This window comes from Mirounga leonina, unplaced genomic scaffold (genome assembly GCF_011800145.1).
Source record: "Mirounga leonina isolate KUSES-001 unplaced genomic scaffold, KU_Mleo_1.0 Mir_53, whole genome shotgun sequence".
NCBI lineage: Eukaryota > Metazoa > Chordata > Mammalia > Carnivora > Phocidae > Mirounga > Mirounga leonina.
This window is the reverse complement of record NW_023270807.1, coordinates 57,443,793-57,463,405: the sequence shown is the minus strand read 5'-3', so window position 1 is coordinate 57,463,405 and position 19,613 is coordinate 57,443,793. Positions and strand designations below refer to the sequence as shown.

Here is a 19,613-nt window from a genome sequence, read left to right as displayed (position 1 = left end):
TTCTTTCTTTCTTTCTTTCTTTCTTTCTTTCTTTCTTTCTTTCTTTCCTTCCTTCCTTCCTTCCTTTCTTTCTTTCTTTCCTTTCTTTCTTTCTTTCTAACTTTGTGGTTGATGTCTGTTTCTCTACCTACAGCTAACTTTTCCCTCTTTGTTTTTCAACTTGATAGCTTCTGGAACTTGTGTCAGTGCATAGAGCGGTGATGCAGACAGCTGTATCTTCACAAATAGTCAGACTCATTGCCAAATTAGTTTGTAGTGCAAATCTTGAATGAGAACTGCACCTGCTCTCAATGTGGATGAAAATGGCAAATGTTATGGAAAGCATAATTTTGGGATTACTTTAAAACTGATGACAGCTGATCTCAGAATTCTACTGGGGATTCTTCATCTTAGAAGTCATGGAAGTCCTACTATTCAGAGCAAAACAGCCTGCTGGTCTCTTTTGCTAGGTCTTAGGTGTGTTATTTTTAAGAAATAATAGGCTAAAAAAAAAAGAAAAAAGAAAGGAAGAAAGAGAAAGAAAGGGCTCTTTGTTCTGCAATCCTCCTCCTGAGGTGTTACATTAGAAGTTGTCTTCCAGATATACTGGTGTTTTCCTTAAAGTTATGTTGGACTAAAAATTTGTGAACCTCTAATTTATCATATGTGAACATTGTATTTCAGATTAGGTAAACTTGAAGTAGCTAAGAATATGTGTAAGGGTAACTCTGCCATGATAAATTATTTTCTTATGGAAGAAATGGTCTCAATTTAACAGTTAACACATTCCCTGAGAGTTGATAGAATATGAAAAACTTTTTTTTGCCATATGTAGAGAGCATTTTTTACTGTAATTTGTTTGGATTTGGGGGGTATCATTTTTTGAATTTGCTGGGTTTATTTTTATTTTTTTTATTTTTAAAGATTTTATTTATTTGACAGAGACACAGCGAGAGAGGGAACACAAGCAGGGGGAGTGGGAGAGGGAGAAGCAGGCTTCCCATGGAGCAGGGAGCCCGATGCAGGGCTTGATCCGGCATCAGGACCTGAGCCGAAGGCAGTCGCTTAACGACTGAGCCACCCAGGTGCCCTGAATTTGCTGGTTTTAAAATATCACTCTTAACCTTAAGCACAGGGATTACATTGAACCAATAGCAATTCAAAACATTCACTTAAAATTTTTACCAGGAAACGTGTATTCAATCTGTATCTTTCAACTGTAAGTAATTTTTCTGTTACTTTTAGTATTTTAGTTTAAGTCATTTTGGTTTATAATTAAAAAAAATAGCTTCATTGATACATAATTCACATACTATACAGTTCATCCATTTAAAGTGTATAAATCACTGGTTTTAGTATATTCATAGATCTGTGTAGCCATCACCACAGTCATTTTAGAGCATTTTCTTTACCTCAAAAAGAAATCCTAAACGTCTAGCTTCTATCCTCCTATTCCCTCCCTGACCCCCTTCCCACGCCTAAACAACCACAAATCTACTTTCTGTCTCTAGAATTTCTCCATGCCTGGACATTTCTTACAAATGGAATCTTATAATATGTGGTCTTTTGTGACTGGCTTCTTTCACTGAGCAAAATGTGTTTAAGGTTTATCCATGTTGTACACTACTACGTTCCTTTTTATGGCTTAGTAATATCTATTGTATGGATATATACCACATTTTGTTTATCATGCTTTAGTTGATGGACATTTGGATTGTTTTTACATTTTGGCTATGTAAATATCCATATTTGTATACAAGTTTTTGTTTGGACACATGGTTGTAAATTCTTTGGGGTATATACCTAAGAATGGAATTGCTGGGTCACATTGTAATTCTGTGTTTAACTCACTGAGGAACCAGAAAACTGTTTTCCACAGTGGCTGCACAATTTTGTATTCCCACAACAATGTATTAGAGTTCCAGGTTTCTCCACATCCTTGTCAAGACTTGTTATTTTCCAGTTTTTTTTACCTGGCCTTTCTAGAGGTTCTTGTGGTTTTGATTTGTGTTTCCCTGATAACTAATGATGTTGAGTATCTTTTAACCTGTTTATTGGCCATTTACATATTTTCCTAGGGTAAATCCAGATCTTCTGCTCAGTTTTTAATTGGTGTGTTTTTATTAGTGGTTAAGAGTTCTTTATATGTTCTGGTTGTAGACATTGACAGTACCAGTCTCTTACCAGATACATGATTTGCAAATATTTTCTCCCATTCTGCATTTCCCCCCTATTTTCTTGATGTTATCCCTTGAAGCAGTTTTTTTGTTTTGCTAAAATCCAAATTATCTATGTTTTCTTTTGTTGCTCATGCTTTTGGTGTCATATTTAAGAATCCTTTGCCAAGACTGAGGACATGAAGATCTCTGTTTTCTTCTAAGAATTTTGTAATGTTTAGCTCTTACATTTAGATCACTGATCCATTTTGAGTTAACTTTTGTGTATGGTATCGGGTCTAACTTCATGCTATTGCATATGACTAGCCAGTTCTCCCAGCATCATTTATTGAAAAGACTGGTCGTTCCTCACTGAATGGTTTTGTCATGCTTTTTGAAAACTTGTTTATTAGCTTGAATAGTATTTTAGTGGAGTCTTTAGTATTTTCTATATAGACCATCTCTGAACAGAAATAGTTTTACTTTTTCCTTTTTAATCTGAATGCCTTTTATTTCTTTTTCTTGCCTAGTTGCCCTGGTTTGAACCTCCAATGCAGTGTTCAGTAGAAGTTATAAGTACAGACCTTCTTGTCTCATTTCTGTTCTTAGTGGTAAGGGTCCACTATTTCACCATTAAGTATGATGTTAACTAAGGGTTTTTCATAAATGCCTTTTATCAAGTGGTGGAAGTACCTGTCTAGTCCTAGTTTGTTGAGTGGTTTTATCTGAAAGGCTGTTAGATTTTGTCAAATGTTTTTTCTGCATCTGTTGAGCTGATCATGTGGTTTTTGTTTTTTATTTTGTTGATATAATGTAATACATCAATTGATTTTCTTATGTTGAACCAGCCTTATATTCCTGACATAAATCTCACTTTGTCATGGTGTGTAATTCCTTTTATATATTGCTGGATATGGTTTACTAGTATTTTATTGAGGATTTTTGTGTCTCTATTCCTAAGAGATATTGGTCTGTTTTCTTATGATGTATTTGTCTGGCTTCGGGGTCAAAGTAAGACCTTGTAAATGTTCTCTCTTCTGTTTTCTGGAAGAGTTTGTGGAGAATTGGCGTTAAATCTTTTGAATGAACTCACCAGTGTAGTCATCTGAACCTGCACTTTTCTTTGTGGGTAGTTTTGATTACTAATTCAGTATATCACTTGTTATAGGTCTATTCAGACTGTCTGCTATTTGCAAGTTTGTGTCTTTCTAGGAATTTATTTCATCTAATCTACCACTGCCTGGGTTTATTATTCTTATTTGCTTGTTTATTTGCTTAGCGATTAGCTGGATTATTTTAGTGCAGACAATTCCTCTCACCCATACCCCACAGTGTTTAGCTTCTGGTATTATTTCTCAAGGAGGCATACTTTTGGGTATATCCACAGTCACCCTGGGATGAAAGTAGTTTTGGCAGGACCCTCTGCTTTTCTTTCCCTGACCACACCCAGGTATTAAATTTACCTATTACCAGATAATTGCTCTGTTGTTTGTAGAAATGTCCTGGAGCATAAATTGGTCCATAAATGAATCCAATAAATTTGGGGCCCCTTTGAAGGAATAATGCCAGAGGTCAGTGTTGGTATTTATTCCCACCCAAGAGGATTCCTCCTCTTTGTTGCTCCTTAGTTCTCTTTTGTACCCCAGTAGTTGAATTTGTGAATCTGTAGTTATAGTTAGCCACAATCTGTGCTGTTTTTGCGATGGCCCTAAAGCTTCAACTTCCTTGCCAAACTGCAGATGAGGACATACCTTTGGAAGAAATTGGGACCTTTTTATTTTATAGCCTAAAATCTTTGATGTAAACTCTGGAGCTAGGAGTGGGGAAAATGGAAAACTTATCTCTGAGTGACACCCTGCTTTAGGAGCTGAGTACTTGATGGAAAGGGGGTAGACAGTAGCCTAAATTCTTGGCTTGCCTCTCCTGGTGTGGAATTAGTGCCTTATGAGCCAGGGTGAGAGTGATTGGGTTCTGTGATGTTTAGCCCAAAAGTCAAGGTGTTCCAGGACTAGGGGCTGTGGCCTTGTATGTAGATAATGTCCACAAAATAAACAGCAAAAATAAAATATTTATTAAATATTAACATTTCATATATACTTATCATAAATTCCTACTTTAATTATGATTTTATTTGTGTGGAATCTCTGAGAACAGTTAGAATTTGGCTAATATAAAATCTTCACATGTAAAATTAGATATAACATTTCTGGAGAGGAAAAAAATATATCCTCGAACCACATCTGAAGAAATCTAAAGGCTTTCTGGAGCAGTTATTTCATACAGTGATATGATTGAAAGTCTTTCTAAATCACTAGTTCTCTGACTCTGGAATCAGCTTAATCTTTCACAATTACTCTGCGTAAAATACACAGGGACACTTTTATAAAAAGTTAAATAAAGCACGTGTGGAACTGTGTTTTATATTTCAGATTTATTAAGCATTAAAATAAAATAAGTTTAATAAAAATAATAAAATTAATTATTAAGCATTAGAAATTTGCATGTCATGAATCATAAAACATTTTAATGGTTCTTTATCTCTACAATGATAGCTGTTATGTGTAGTAAGTTGTAGGAAAAATGGTACTCTGGACTCTATTTGTGAAAACCAGAACAGTGTATTAAAAAGCAAATTAATTTTGGAATTTCCTTAGGTTATACCAAGAAAAGCCAAGTATAAGAATTTGTTATTCTGTGATTTAGCTTTATATATAAATCATAATTATTTTGAAAAGTTGAATCATGTGCTTTTAGTAATTGCAGATTGACTTTGTGAAGCTGAAAGATATGTAACAATATGAAGAGTTATTTTTCTTTCCTAAGTTACTATTTTTTTAAAAATACTTTTTGGGTACTTCTTTTTGTATTAGTTTAGCTTCATACCTCGGTTGAACAAGGTCTAATAAGTTGAAGATGGTGAATTTGAGGTAACAATTCTTTGATTCTTTTTCTTTTAAGCTATTTGAACTGCTGGGACCTGATGGACTTGAACTTATTGAGAAACTCCTTCAGAACAGAATTACAATTGTGGATAGATTTCTTAATTCTTCAAATGATAAGTTGCAGGCTCTTCAAGGTAAGAAAGTATTCAGTGGTAATTCTAATTTAATGGAAAGATTCATTGGTTAGCAAATCTTTTTAATATTATTATTTTAATATCCTTTGGCCTATTATATAATTTAGTGATACCACTTTTTAAATTAGATTTTAGATATGGCAGATTATGAAACAAATATCAATGCCTTAAATAGGGTATTATGGTAGAGATTCTCTTTATGTTTAAGTATGGCATTTTTTTCTTGCTGGAGATTTGAATAGACAATTTTTTTTAAAGTAAATACATACAGTATTTACTATGAGCCAAGTAGTGTCATAATTTCTTCCCAACTTTTTTATTTTGAAAACTTTTAAACCTGTAGTAAGCGTATAAGGATAATACAGTGAATACTTGGATACCCTTCATGTGGATTTGCTAGTCATTAACATTTTGCTTTCTTTTTCTCTCTTATTCTTTCTCTCATTATTATTCTCTTTACATATGCACTCACACACATATACATAAACAAATACCAACTGTTAAAGTTTTTGCTGAATAGTTGCCTGATTGAGGCTTAGATGAATTAGAAAACTAATTTTCCCATCTTGATGCTTCACCTAATTCCTTCCTTGTTCTGTGTTGGATCTTGGAGTTTGATAAAATAACTTGCACTGTGCTCCTTCAGAGTATGGACCAAATCTCAGTCTTCATTGTCTTCCTAGTTTAGCAGCAGTGCCTGGAACTAGTAGGTCTTCAGTACCATAAATGTGTTTTGATTTGGGTTGCTTTCAGCAACACTCCAGTCAGTTCCTTTAGGGCTGCAGTGAGCCAAGATACTACTACTTGGAAAGATTTAATTAAACATAGAAGGTAATCCTGTTGGAAGAAAAATTTTCCTTAATACTGGGTTGACCAAACCACGTGTTTAAATTGGACCTTGTAAACATTGAGATTTCATCTTCCTTTTTTTTTTTTTTTTAACTCTATTTCCATGAAAAGGTGGATCATACTCTTTATTTGCCTTGGTCATCTTATAAATATATCCTGAGCTAATGTTAATAAGTTTTATTTTGTGTATAAGTAAGTAGTAACATATATTCAATTTAACACAATAAGATCTGATACATAGGGATAAGTTAGATCTAATATGTAAAAAATATTTTATTACTATGTTAACAGTAAGTGCTAATTAGTATTGATAATTATTATATTTGTTGAAATTATATAAACAAATAATTTCAAAATTATAAAACTGAACTTTTAAGTTCCTGATGTTATATCTAAGAATTTATAACACTAAACTATGTAATCTGTATAAAGAAAATACCTGATGACTTTTCTTAAGCCACTGTGTTAATTTCACTTAGATATTATATTTTTAAAAATCTCTCCTTAAAACATACAATTGAATGTGACAGTTTTTAAAAAACGAATGAATTAGAGCATTGTGCTATCTTGTATTTTGGCAAAGGGAAAAATAATTTTCATAAAGGTTAAATTTATAAAACATGTTTCTTAAATTTGCTTTGTAGACAATTGCAAAAAAATTTTAGGAGAAAATGCTAAACCTAATTATGGTTGTCAAGTTACTATTCAGTCTAAACAAGAAAAGCAATTAATGAAACAGTATCGCCGTGAAGAAAAAAGAATTGCTAGACGAGAAAGAAAGGCTGGAGAAGATGGAGAAGTTGCAGAAGGACTTATGAGCTTTGATCCTAAGGAATTGCGGATACAAAGGTAATAAAAACCAGAGACTGAAAAATGCTTCTGTTGTTATTGCTACCATTATGTATCATCATTTTTTAGTTAAACAGTTTAGATGATTCTTACTTCTAGTCATGTTGTCTTTTAAGAACAGAATTTTGTTTTATGAAAACCTAAGATTCTGGGATAAGAAAGCAGTGATCTTCTTAATTAGAATACTCTTGGTTGCATCTATGTAGGTGAGAGATTTGGATTACAGAGGTAAGCTATTTTTAGGTGATGTGCACACACCAGTAGTTTAAAATTTGTGAAGCCTACACAGATTTATCTTGAGACTTTTGTTTTTTTCCCTCGCTTAATAAGAATACTTTTCTTCATGTTATTTAAAATTAGGAAGGAGGAAAAAGAAATGAAGACATTATGATACTTGTTCTTTTAAATACTGAATCCTGTTCTTAAAAAAGGAATTTATACCTTGTTATATATCTTTGCATTGTGACAAACAAAATTATAAATAAGGAACATTAAAGTTATCAGATGATGTTATCTAAAAGTAGTACCTAAAAAATGTGTTAACTCCTATGTAGTTACACAGAAAATTTCAGGATTGCTAATATCTTTATTTGTGTAATTCAGTTTCTTCTACTTTATAATGGAAGACTAACTGAAATAGTTATAATAGTGATTGTTTTAATATATGCTTTCTTTTGCAAGATAAAAATTTAAGATTTATCCTGTTATTTTTGTATTTACAGAGAGCAGGCCCTTCTGAATGCTAGAAGTGTTCCAATTCTGAGCAGGCAAAGAGATATGGATGTTGAAAAAATACGTTATCCCCATGTTTATGATTCCCAAGCTGAAGCCATGAGAACATCAGCATTCATTGCTGGTGCAAAGGTATGTCACTGGTGTATGACCACTTTGGGATAATATGTCTATTCTGAGGAAATTACACATAGATTTTTCCTGTTTCTTTTGTGACTCTTGTACTAGTTGATACACTATACTAACTTTTATTTAAAAATACTGGGGAAAATGAGATAATGCAGTATATTTAAAGTTCTTGACACATAGCAGGTATTCAAAACATATTTGTTCTTTTCCCTTTTCTTATTTATGGAACTTGTATTTTTGAGTTTTAGCGGTTGCCTTACTTTTTGATCTTTACACTGTACATTGCACATTTTTCCTAGCCACCCAAGTACATTTGTCTTCAGGAGACCATCTAATAAATATATATTTAAAATTCATCAGCATAATAGGTGTTTTATATGAGAGATCTGATATATGAATAATTTGTGTGTACGTAATTTGTTTTTGTTTTATTTAGACTTGTTTTTCTTTAAATTAGCTGTATTTATTTACCAGTGCTACGTCTAAAGCCAGTAGTGTTCTTTCTCTGTCTCTCTAATTAAAGAATCTTTACCAGAACAACTGCTTTTTAATTAATTTTTATTTTTTATGTTGACAGATGATTTTACCAGAAGGAATCCAAAGAGAGAATAACAAGATGTATGAAGAAGTAAAGATTCCCTATAGTGAACCAATGCCAGTTGGCTTTGAGGAAAAACCAGTTTATATCCAAGACTTAGATGAGGTGAGGTGACCATTTTATTTATTTATTTATTTTAAAGATTTATTTATTTTTAGAGAGAGAGAGCAAGAGAGAGCATGCACACGAGGGGGTTGGGGGCAGAAGGAAAGAACTTCAAGCAGACACCCTGCTGAGCATGGAGCCTGAGGCGGGGCTCGATTTCGGGACCCTGAGATCATGAGCTAAGCTGAAATCAAGAGTCAGACGCTTAACCAATTGAGCCACCCAGGTGCCCCAAGATGATCATTTTATTGATATTTTTGGTGCTTGGTATGTTTTATGAATAGATTTATACTAGAAAAATTATATGTATATAATAAAGATTTTATTTATTTATTTGAGAGAGAGAGTGAGAGAGCATAGCAGGCAGAGAGGCAGGTAGAGGAAGAGGGAGAAGCTGGCTCCCCACTGAGCAGGGAGCCCCATGCGGCACTCAGGACCCTGGGATCATGACCTGAGCCGAAGGCAGACGTTTAACCGACTGAGCCACTCACTCAGGTGCCCTTAGAAAAATTATTTTTAGAGGTCAGTAGTTGGCTGATATAGTAGAGAGGATATATGCAGTTATTTACTAAAGAGGTACAGGAGTTTAACTTTTTTTTTTTAAGATTTTATTTGTTTAACTTTAGAGGAGGAGTAGAGTAGAGGAGTAGAGGAGTTTAACTTTTTTTTTTTAAGATTTTATTTGTTTATTTGAGTGAGAGAGAGAAAAGCGGGAGTAGGGGAGGAGCAGAGGGAGAGGGGACAAGCAGACTCCATGCTAAGCATGGAGCTGGACTAGGGGCTTAATACCACAACCCTGCGATCATGACCTGAGCCAAAACCAAGAGTTGGACACTCAATGGACTAAGCCACTCAGGTGTCCCAGGGGAGTTAAGTTTTAAAAACTTATTCCTTCACACATTAAACATATCTTTGTATATATATTTATATAATTTCATGTTTGTTTTGGTTCCTTCACCTAATATTTGGTTTAACCTAATGGCTTAAAATGTTTTAAAGGATTCATGTATTGAGTTTTAGTAATAATGTAGTTTTAGGAAGGGATTATTTATAATTTTGACTAATGTTTAAATTGTGAGGATTTGAGAAAGTTTAATTTATAAAGCTGTATAGAAATATAATCTTTCCCTTCAATAAACTTACCAAGTAGTGCCAATCCAGAATATACTGAGGATTCCGTATACTCGGTGTAGTTAAAACAGTACTGTGGTAAACTTCTACGGCCCCTTGAAAGAGTATACAGAAACATAAATTATATCAAATGTTGTACTCTAGTGGTTTTAGAGAACATCAGTATATTGAGGAGAGTGCTAGTCTGATTTGAGTATTTAAAGTTATTTGAATGACTTCTAGTAATAGGGCATTGTTAACTAAAAGGTAATGCAGACTAATGATTAACTTTGAAATCAGTTTTCCTTGGGATCTGATTTATTGGGTTGTCTGTAAATTGAAGGAAAAACTATTCAGATGATCTTTTAAAATGTATTTGGAAACATCTTAATTAGGGTACATATTTGTCAGAATTTAGTTTTGCATATAATTTGCTTAGTCAAATCCTTGAAACGTAATTGAGGTCAAATTGAAGTTCTTGGTGATCTACATTGGAGGGAGAGTCAGAATTCATGGTTTTGGAGTGCATGGGGGTGGAGGGAGACGTAGGAAAAGAATTGGTATATTGAAGCAGACTTCTTAAGTCTATAATCAGAGCAAACATGGGGGATGTAGGAAGGCATATCATCTTATCCCTTTTTATAAGAGAGGACAGTTAACCACCCCCATAGTTTTTATCAACCCCTAAATACTCACTGCACCAGATGCATCCATATATACCTAAAATATGCCCTTTATTTGAGGAAATATGGCAAAGATGTAAGATACCTGTAGAATATTCATGTAGACAGTAAGAGTGATAATGTAGAGTATTTCATAAAGACAGTGTTGATAATGAGTAAGAACCTCTGATCAGTATTTCATCAGCCTTAGACTTAGACTTAACACAGTTTCAATCAAACATACATTGTTTAATGGTTTTCAAACAGTTTCAGTCAAATCAGTTGATTGTGGAGGCTTAAAGTATATAATCCAGCACGTTATTTTGGCACTTGTTGGCAAACTAGGTTGTTTATTTTCTGTGTACCACAGGATCTAGTCATCTGGATATTAAACTCACAGATAAGTCAAAGAAATACATAAGCATGTACTAAATTGAAAACAAAATTCTTAAAGTATACATATTACTTGAAATTAACCTTTTCTTCATGATCCCATGGCCCTGGGATGGGGTCCTGCATCAGGGCTCCCTGCTCAGCAGGGAGTCTGCGTCTCCCTCTCCCTCTGCCCCTCCCCTCTGCTCATTCTCCCTCTCTTTCTCTTTCTCTTTCTCTTTCTCTTTCTCTTTCTCTTTCTCTCTCTCAAATAAATAAATACATCTTAAAAAAAATAAAGTTAACCTTTTCTGTCACCAAAATGAAGTTCCTTTATATATAAATATATATATATATTTTTTTATATATATCATATGTAATCATTTAGAAATATCAAATAATGGAGGCAAGCAAAAAGACCAGCATAAAACAGCATAAAGAATAACCACAGCCAACCAAAATGAACTTCATTCTACACATATGTGTGCATGTGTATTTTGTTTTATAAAATGGCATTATATCACACATTATTTTTTGTGTATTTGTATAAATATCTACATACATCTTTCCATATCAACAGTCATATCTGTAGCATCATCTCTAACCACCATATGGTATTCCATTTTATACCTTTATTACTTTTGAACCAATTTCTTATTTTTAAAGTTTTAAGTTATTTTCTATAGTAAGTTTATATATTGGACTAAAATTGTAATTTTATTTTTTTTTAATTTTTTTTTTAAAGATTTTATTTATTTGAGAGAGAGAGAATGAGAGACAGAGAGCACGAGAGGGAGGAGGGTCAGAGGGAGAAGCAGACTCCCCGCTGAGCAGGGAGCCCGATGCGGGACTCGATCCCGGGACTCCGGGATCATGACCTGAGCCGAAGGCAGTCGCTTAACCGACTGAGCCACCCAGGCGCCCTAAAATTGTAATTTTATATTAGTGGGTTTCATTCTGTGCATCGGAATATCTGTAGATCTTTTTCAAAATCCAAGTGCCTTCTCCCCTATTAATCTCTTGAGATATGGGTCCAGATATTTATATTTTAAAACTGATTTTTGAAGCACTGTAAGTGATTCTCCCTCTCCCACTCCCCCTGCTTGTGTTCCCTCTCTCGCTCGCTCTCTCTGTTAAATAAATAAATCTTTAAAAAAAAAAAAAAGTACCTCACTCAGATGACCTCATTTAACCTTGTTACTTCCCTAAAGGCTCTATTTCCAAATACTGTCACATTGGGAGTTAAGGCTTTAATTTATGAATGTTGGGGGAACATAATTCAATCCATAATATAGCAGCAGATAAAGCTGCTCTAGACGTTGGTCTACAGGGTTTTGTGTGAACATAAGTTTTCATTTCTTTGGAGTAAATGCCTGAGTGTGCAATTATTAGGTCATATTTTAGCTGCATGTTTAGTTTTTTTAAAAAGTACCACACTGTTTTCTGGAGTAACATTTTATATTCCCACCAGCAATCCAGTATGACAATTTCTCCTCATACTTGCCAGCATTTAGTGTTATCACTATTTTTTCTTTTTATTTTAGCCATTTTAATTTATATTTTTACATTTTATTTGTATTTATATTTTTATTTTAACCATTCTGACTGAGCACAGAGATTTCCCATTGTGGTTTTAATTTGCATTTCTATAAGCAGTAATAATATTGGAGAATAATACATTCAAATACAATATATCATTATAAGTACATAATTAAACCATTTGATGTCCTGTCACTTTAGATAATGATCCCACCAGATTTCATTAGCATGAATGGTAATTTAGACCTTAGGAAAAAATATAGGTGTTAACAGAATGTTTGTTTAGTGAATGCTTTTGTTCGCTTAGATCTTTTTTATACAAGGTAGGATCTTTATGTATCATGAAAAGTACTCCTGAAGATGGTATCTTTATCTTCTCACTGAGTTCATAATTGCATGCCATTCCTAACAGTCCTGTGGAACCATAGATAGAATCTTCTCCTCACTGAATGTCACATCAGATAATTTTGTCCTGGTTGCAATGCAAAGTTTAAGGTTGACAGTAGAGCTGCTAGAGTAGTTCAGGAGAGAAATGCTAAGCACCTAAATTAAGAAAGTGGCAGCCTATCTGAAAAATGGGATAATAGAGAATAATTTAGGTACTAGTGTATATAAGATCTAGTAACTGATTAAATGGTAAGGGGTGAAGCAGAGAGAAGACTTTAGAATGACATCTAAGTTTTCGTTTGAATCTAGAATGATCTAAGTTTTTGTTTGAATCTAGAATGATGTCCAGATCATCATGGGTGAGTGATAGTGTCATTTACCAAGGTGAGGAATAGAAGAAAAGGAAAGGTTTGTACATGTTAAATCTAGGAGGCAGAAAACCATGTTGATTCAGAACAGGGCCTCCGAATCCAGGCTGGCCTAGTTTGACTTGAATCCCCAACTTTCTAGCTATGAGACTTTGGGCAGGTTACTGTCCTCTGTGGGATCCAGTGTTTCATTTGTAAAATTGGAATAATAGTACCTTCCTCATAGTTTAATTGTGAAGATTAAATTTATTAATATATGTAAAAAATTTCAAGTACTGTTAGGTACTTAATACATTTTAGCTAAAATGTTAACTTAAAAATGAAAGACGTAATGATGAAAACACTGAGGTCAGAGTGTGGATAAAACAAAAAGACTTATTGTTACTTTGGAAATTATATTTAGTAAATAAATTACTTCTCTGTTCATCTATGCTATTTGGCTATTCTTTCATTCCAAACATATGTGGGAGTAGTATTGGATACTTTCCTACAAGATTAAGAAGAACTAAATTTATTGTCACTCTATTAAGACATCTAAAGTAGTTTCTAATTATTTGATAGAAACTAAAGAAACCAGTCATTATAATTATTGACATCTGTAGTTATTCAAGAGAGACATTTTGAAAAAGTGAAATAGAATAAAGATAAAAGTACTCCTTTTCCTGTTTTACTTTGTTTTCTGAACCTGAGGTGGGGATCCTAAAACCAAAGAGTTTATTGACACAGTTTGATTTGATCAAATTATAAGGACAAGAAAACTAAAGAAGCATCCAGAAAAATACTTCAGAGTGTGGATCTTTGTCATGAGACCAATTTGAAATGGGTGAAATGTTGCTAAAACCTGGACATGCTCCCAAATAAAAAGCCTTTTCTGAAGCATCCCGCAAGGTGGTTATTACACTGTCAAGCATATTATCAGTTTCATCAGAACCATGGCCTTGAATCACTCACTGCCTTTTTAAGAGGTGGTAACAAGAAATCATAACAAAATATAAAATTGAAAGTTGCAAAGTGAGTTTACAATCTTGTTTACACTGATAGGGATCTTAGTAAAGATTTCATAAATTTCATGGGGAAAGAAATGATGTAACACAAATTAAATTTTTAACCATTTTATCAAATTCTTTTTCTCTTGATAAATGCCTAGCTTCACCTGGATGTTGGAGCCATGAGAATCCTGATTCTGATATTTGTTTGCTAGATTCTTAGCACATAATACCATCAAAACAAACAAATGAACAAACATGCAGGTGTAGACTACTTCTATATCCTTATAATCCCTACAATACATTGTTATTCTTTTTGTTTTAACAGTCTTTTTAAGATACTATGATATCTTTGGGCACCTGGGTTGTGCAGTTGATTAAGCATGGAATGTTGGTTTCAGCCCAGGTTGTGATCCGAGGGTCGTGAGATCAGGCGCCACATTGGGCTCTGCACTCAGCATGGAGTCTACTTGAGGGTCTCTCTCTCTCTCTGCCCCTCCTGCTCATGTGTGCTCTTTCTCTCTCAAATAAATAAATCTTTAAAAAAGATATTAAGATATCTAATAATAACAAATTTTTTATACTTGTGTACCTATCAGGTTACCCTTTATGCCTTTATGTAGACCCAGATTTCCATCTGGTATTCATTTCTTATAGTGATGAATTCTTTCAACTTTGTATGTCTGAAAGAAAGTCTTCATTTTGTTTTTGTTCTTGACAGATATTTCATTTGATATAGAATTCCAGGCTGACAGTTTTTTTTTTTTGCCAGTCCTTATAGATGTATCTGTATTATATTGCTTTCATTGTTTCTAATAATGAGTATGCTTTTATTATGCTTTTATTCTTAATCTTCCTGTCTATGTAATATGCTTTTTTTCTGGTTGGTTTTTAAGATTTCCCTTTGTCATTCGTTTTAGGCAGTTTGATTATGATGTGACTTTATATTAGCTTTCTGTGATTGTATAAGAAATTACCAAAAATTTAGTGACTTAAAACATCCATTTATTATCTCAGAGTTCTGGAAGTCTGATTTGGGTGGGCTTGACTGGGGTTCTCTGTTCACTGTTTCATAACAGTGAAACCATTGTTTTGCCCAGGCTGATCTCATATCTGGAAACTCTGGGGAAGCATTCCCTTAACAAGCTCATTCAGATTGTTGGCCAAATCCACGTCCTTAGAGTTGTAGAACTGAGGTTCCTGATGCTTTGCTGTCTGTTGTTCTTGTCTCTTAAACACTACCCACATTCCTTGGTGTATGGCCCACTCCATCTTCACAGCCAACAAGGGAGTATCAAATTTCCTATGTGCTCTAAATCTCTGGCCTCTTCTGATGGCGAAAAAACTCTCTGACTTTAAAAGATTCATGTGATTAGGTCAGATTCACCCAGATAATCTTCCTTTCTAAAGGTCAGCTGTTGCATATAGCATAATGGAATCACGGAAGTAACATCCATCATATTCATAGATCTGAGGTTTATGCAAGGAATACACTGTGGAGTATGGCAGGGATTGAGGAGGAAGTCTTGAGAGCCAGCTTAGAATTCTGCCTGCCACCTGCTTTGGTGCAGTTTTCTTCAGGTATTTTGTGCATGCTATTGGTTAGGTATTTTGGATCTGTGGGTTTCTGGTTTTCAACAAATGTGGGAAATTTCCAGCCATTATTTTTTCAAATTTTCTACCCCTTCCTCCCTTTCAGGAAGTCTTATCACAGATATATTAAGGTTCCTGAAATTATCATACAGCTTACTGATGTTCTATTAACTTTTGTTTTTTGATACTTTTCTCTCTTCATGCTTCATTTTGGGTGGTTTCTATTGCCTTGTCTTAAAATTTGCTGATCTTTTTGTCTTCAGTGTCTAAGATACTGTTTATACCATTCGGTGTATTTTTCATCTAGCATTGCAGTTTTATCTCTAAAAGTATGATTTTTTTTTTTTTTTGAAATCTTCTATGCCTCCACTTGCACAGTTATTTCTATAGGTTGGGGTCAGAACTCTTTTCTGTAAAGAGGCAGATAGTAAATTATCTTAGGCTTAGTGGACCACATAAGGTCTCTGTTCAACAGTCATTATTGTTTTCTTTTTTATTAAAATACCTGTTCAAAATGTAATGACCATTCTTAGCTTATAGGCCATAAAAACCAAACCAAACCAAAATAAAACAAAGACAGATGTCTGGCTAGATTTGGCCCATAGGCCATAATTTGCTGACCTTTGCTCTAGTTTCTTGAAGGGTCGGTTATTTGTGTTATTTCTTGATTTATTTTAGTTGATCAGATCAGTTTATATTCTTACTATAATTTTTTTTTCCTGCTTTTTAGCATGCACGGTCATATTTTATGAAAATCAGACATTGTGATTGTATCTTGTTGGGTACCGGATATTTTTGTATTCTTATCAACATCTTTGAGTTTTTTCCTGGAATATAGTTAAGTTACTTTGGGTCAGTTTGACCTTTTCAGGTCTTGCTTCTAAAATTTCTTAGGTGGGCCAGCTCAGCATTTAAAGGCTGATTTTGCCTCACTACTGAGACACAGCTCTTCTGAGGAGAGTACTCTGCGTAATTCCCAGTAAAATAAGAGGTTTTTCACTATGGTTGGTAAAAACAGGAGCTGTTCCAAACCCTATAGGGTGAGGTTTGAGTTTATTTCCTCTAATCCATTTAAGTGGTTCTTTCCCCTACCTTGGGTGCTTTTCTCATATGCTTGTGCTAGTCAGCACTCACCAGAGACTTAAAGGAGACTCTTTGGAAATCTCTGGAGCTATCAACTCTCTGCTTCTGATTATTATTATTATTTCTTTTTTACAATAAAAATATCTCTCCCAAATGGAGAAACTCCACTCTAAGGGAATGAAGTGTAGGACATGAAACTGATGCAGTTGAGAATTATTATTCCATCAAAACTCACAAAATCCCCATGTTTTACCAGAATCTTCAGTGTTTATTTATGGATTTTATTTTTCTTTTTGAACCAAATGCAGCAGATAACTCTGGAAATTGGGAATTATAACAAGTTAAAAGAAGGTGTGTTTTCCCCCTTCTCTCTGAGGGAGGCCGGTAGTTCATTGCATTCCCAAATAAGTCGTTATCAAAGAAAGGAAATAATCCTATTTTCAGAATTATAAATTATCAGAAAACTGAGATCTGTACTCTGAAGTAAGGTCTTAACTAAAATGAGAAAAGAAAAAGAAGTTGATTCCACCCCGTCTTTTCCCATTCTTTACCTACAATAGTGGTTTTCACTGGGCAGCTCCCCTGCCCCCATCCTTCCTAAAAAAACGTTTGGCAATATCTGAAAACACTTTTGGTTGTCACACCTATGAGGGTGCTACTGTCATCTAGTAAACAGAAGCCTAGATGGCTGCTAAACAGTCCACAGTGCACGTGACAGCCTCTCAGAACAAAGAGTTACCAAAATATCAGTAATGCCAACATTGAGAAACCACAGTAGAACGGAGCCATCTAAGAACTTTATACCCTCCGGAGTTAGATACCTGAAAACTTGGTCTCTTTTTTTTCTCTTCTAAGCATTGAATGAAATCTAAAAATACTACAAAATAAGGTTGTTAAAACTTCTAATTTCTAATCACTCCCTTCCCAAGCTTATTTGATATTGTTGTCACATATTTTAGTCTATCTTGTTTTAAATTTTATGTCAGATTTATTATTACTGTTATTACTGTTTTACAGTCAGTAATTATTTGGTTTTACCTATAAATTTTGCTTATTGTTTTTTAATTCCATCAGTGTGTTTATGTTCTGTGACTTTTCCTTGCCTGAATTTTCTTGAGTGAGAGAGAATCTAGTACTGACAAAAATCTCTTAATTTCTGTTAATCTAAATGCCTTTATTTTACCTTGTTCTTGAAAGATATTTTTGCTGGTAATAGAATTCTAAGTTCATAGTTATTTTCTCTTAGCACACTAAAGATATTACTCTATCGCATCCTATCTTAAAACATTAAAGATGTCATTATAACATCATCTGCTTTTCATTTTTGCTTTTTTTTTTTTTAAGATTTTATTTATTTATTTGAGAGAGCGAGAATGAGAGAGAGTACATGAGATGGGGAAGGGTCAGAGGGAGAAGCAGGCTCCTCGCTGAGCAGGGAGCCCGATGCGGGACTCGATCCCGGGACTCCGGGATCATGACCTGAGCCGAAGGCAGTTGCTTAACCAACTGAGCCACCCAGGCACCCCATTTTTGCTTTTGAGAAGTCTGCAGTCAGTCTCATTGTGATTTTTTTTTTTTTTTTTTTGAGGTAAGCTTTCTCTCTGGTTGCTTGTAAGAGCTTCCCTTTGCCCTTGGGATTTCCAATTTTATCATGTTTCTAAATAAAGCTTTTTTTGTAACTTCTTGTTCATTTTCTTATTCTATAATTTGTTTAACTTCGGCGGCCAAAAGAAGTAAGGAAGGAAAAGGGATTTTACATTTTTCATGTACCTATAACTTGACAGACATTGTTAAAAATGAAAAAAGAAATAAGTGTGTTTCCTCTGTCTTCAGTGAGCTTGCAACATAGCTGGGGACATAAAAAAAAAAGACACCTGTGCTGAGTATTTATAAACAATATACTGTACAATGCACTAAGTACAAAATCAGTAGTGCAGATTTAATCAATCATATATAAGGCAGAGGGATTACCAGCAGGCCATGGCTGCTAATGACAATTTCTTGGAGAGCATGAAGCTTGAGTTATTTCTTGACTGCTGTGTTCAGGGAAAGTTGATCTTTATCTGAACAGTGACAATGAATTTAACAATATGTTTTTGTAATAGAGCTGGTGTGGGATGTACAGAGAAAGGAACATTTCTTGATTTTGGTGATGAAAACGTTGTGTGGACCTGTTATAAAATAGTAGAGATTATGTCTTGTTCATACTACTTTTTCTATAGAAACCTTAAAATGGTATTTCTGTTTTAAAAACTTTGTCACTGTCAGGTCACTATTTTATGATTAGAGTATTAAGTGAAGTATTACTATGGAAAACTGTAAGGAAAAATCTTAAAAATTTCTCAGCTTACTTTCCAAAAGTAATTAGGGATTTTGAAGTATTCTGTCTGCTGTGTATGAAAAGCATGCTTTTGATGGACTATATTATCTTCTGTTTTGGAGGTCAATAAAAGTTCAATGTGTAAAAATGTGATGTATTAGATAGCTTTCTTATAAAATTATAAATAAGATATTTTTATTTGTGACTCTAGCAGTTATTTAAATTATATGATTAAAAAGTAATGTTTACTTGTTATGAAAGTGCTCTGTAGTTCAAATATATGAAACAGCTAGGTCTCATTTGAAGGGAAATTCTATCTATATTTTTCCTTATAAAGAAGAATTAATTTTGTCTGTATGCTCTGAACTTCTTCAGGATTTTAGTATCATAAAGTCTACTGGGAACACTTGCAAACTGCTAACTAGGAAAAGGGCATCAGCTGCTTGAAAAAAAAAAACCTGCTAAACTAGAGAGAGTTACTAACATCTATGCCTCTAGCTAGGAGTAATTTAACAAAAGAATTTTCTTTACAACATACACTTTATTGATTTTATGGCAAGAAATTAGAAGAGAGATTAAAAGCCTAAAACATATTGTGCTGTCCCAGAATGGTAATTTTAGAACTCAAATGAATTCTGAAATCTGAAAAGTAGATGAATTTAACTTGTAATGTGAAAATTTTAAATTGCTTTAGAAATAGACTTAGTCCGTATCTTCCAA

General features: G+C 33.9%; 1 protein-coding gene across 1 annotated transcript in view; it reads left to right on the top strand.

The window, feature by feature from the left end:
* Positions 1-19,613, top strand: part of ASCC3 (activating signal cointegrator 1 complex subunit 3) — a 354,273-nt gene that overhangs the window by 66,741 nt on the left and 267,919 nt on the right. The window contains exons 5-8 of the mRNA XM_034991607.1: positions 5,094-5,211; positions 6,705-6,909; positions 7,632-7,773; positions 8,348-8,473. Coding sequence (XP_034847498.1) covers positions 5,094-5,211; positions 6,705-6,909; positions 7,632-7,773; positions 8,348-8,473 — 591 coding nt within the window. The remainder of the gene's footprint in view (positions 1-5,093; positions 5,212-6,704; positions 6,910-7,631; positions 7,774-8,347; positions 8,474-19,613) is intronic.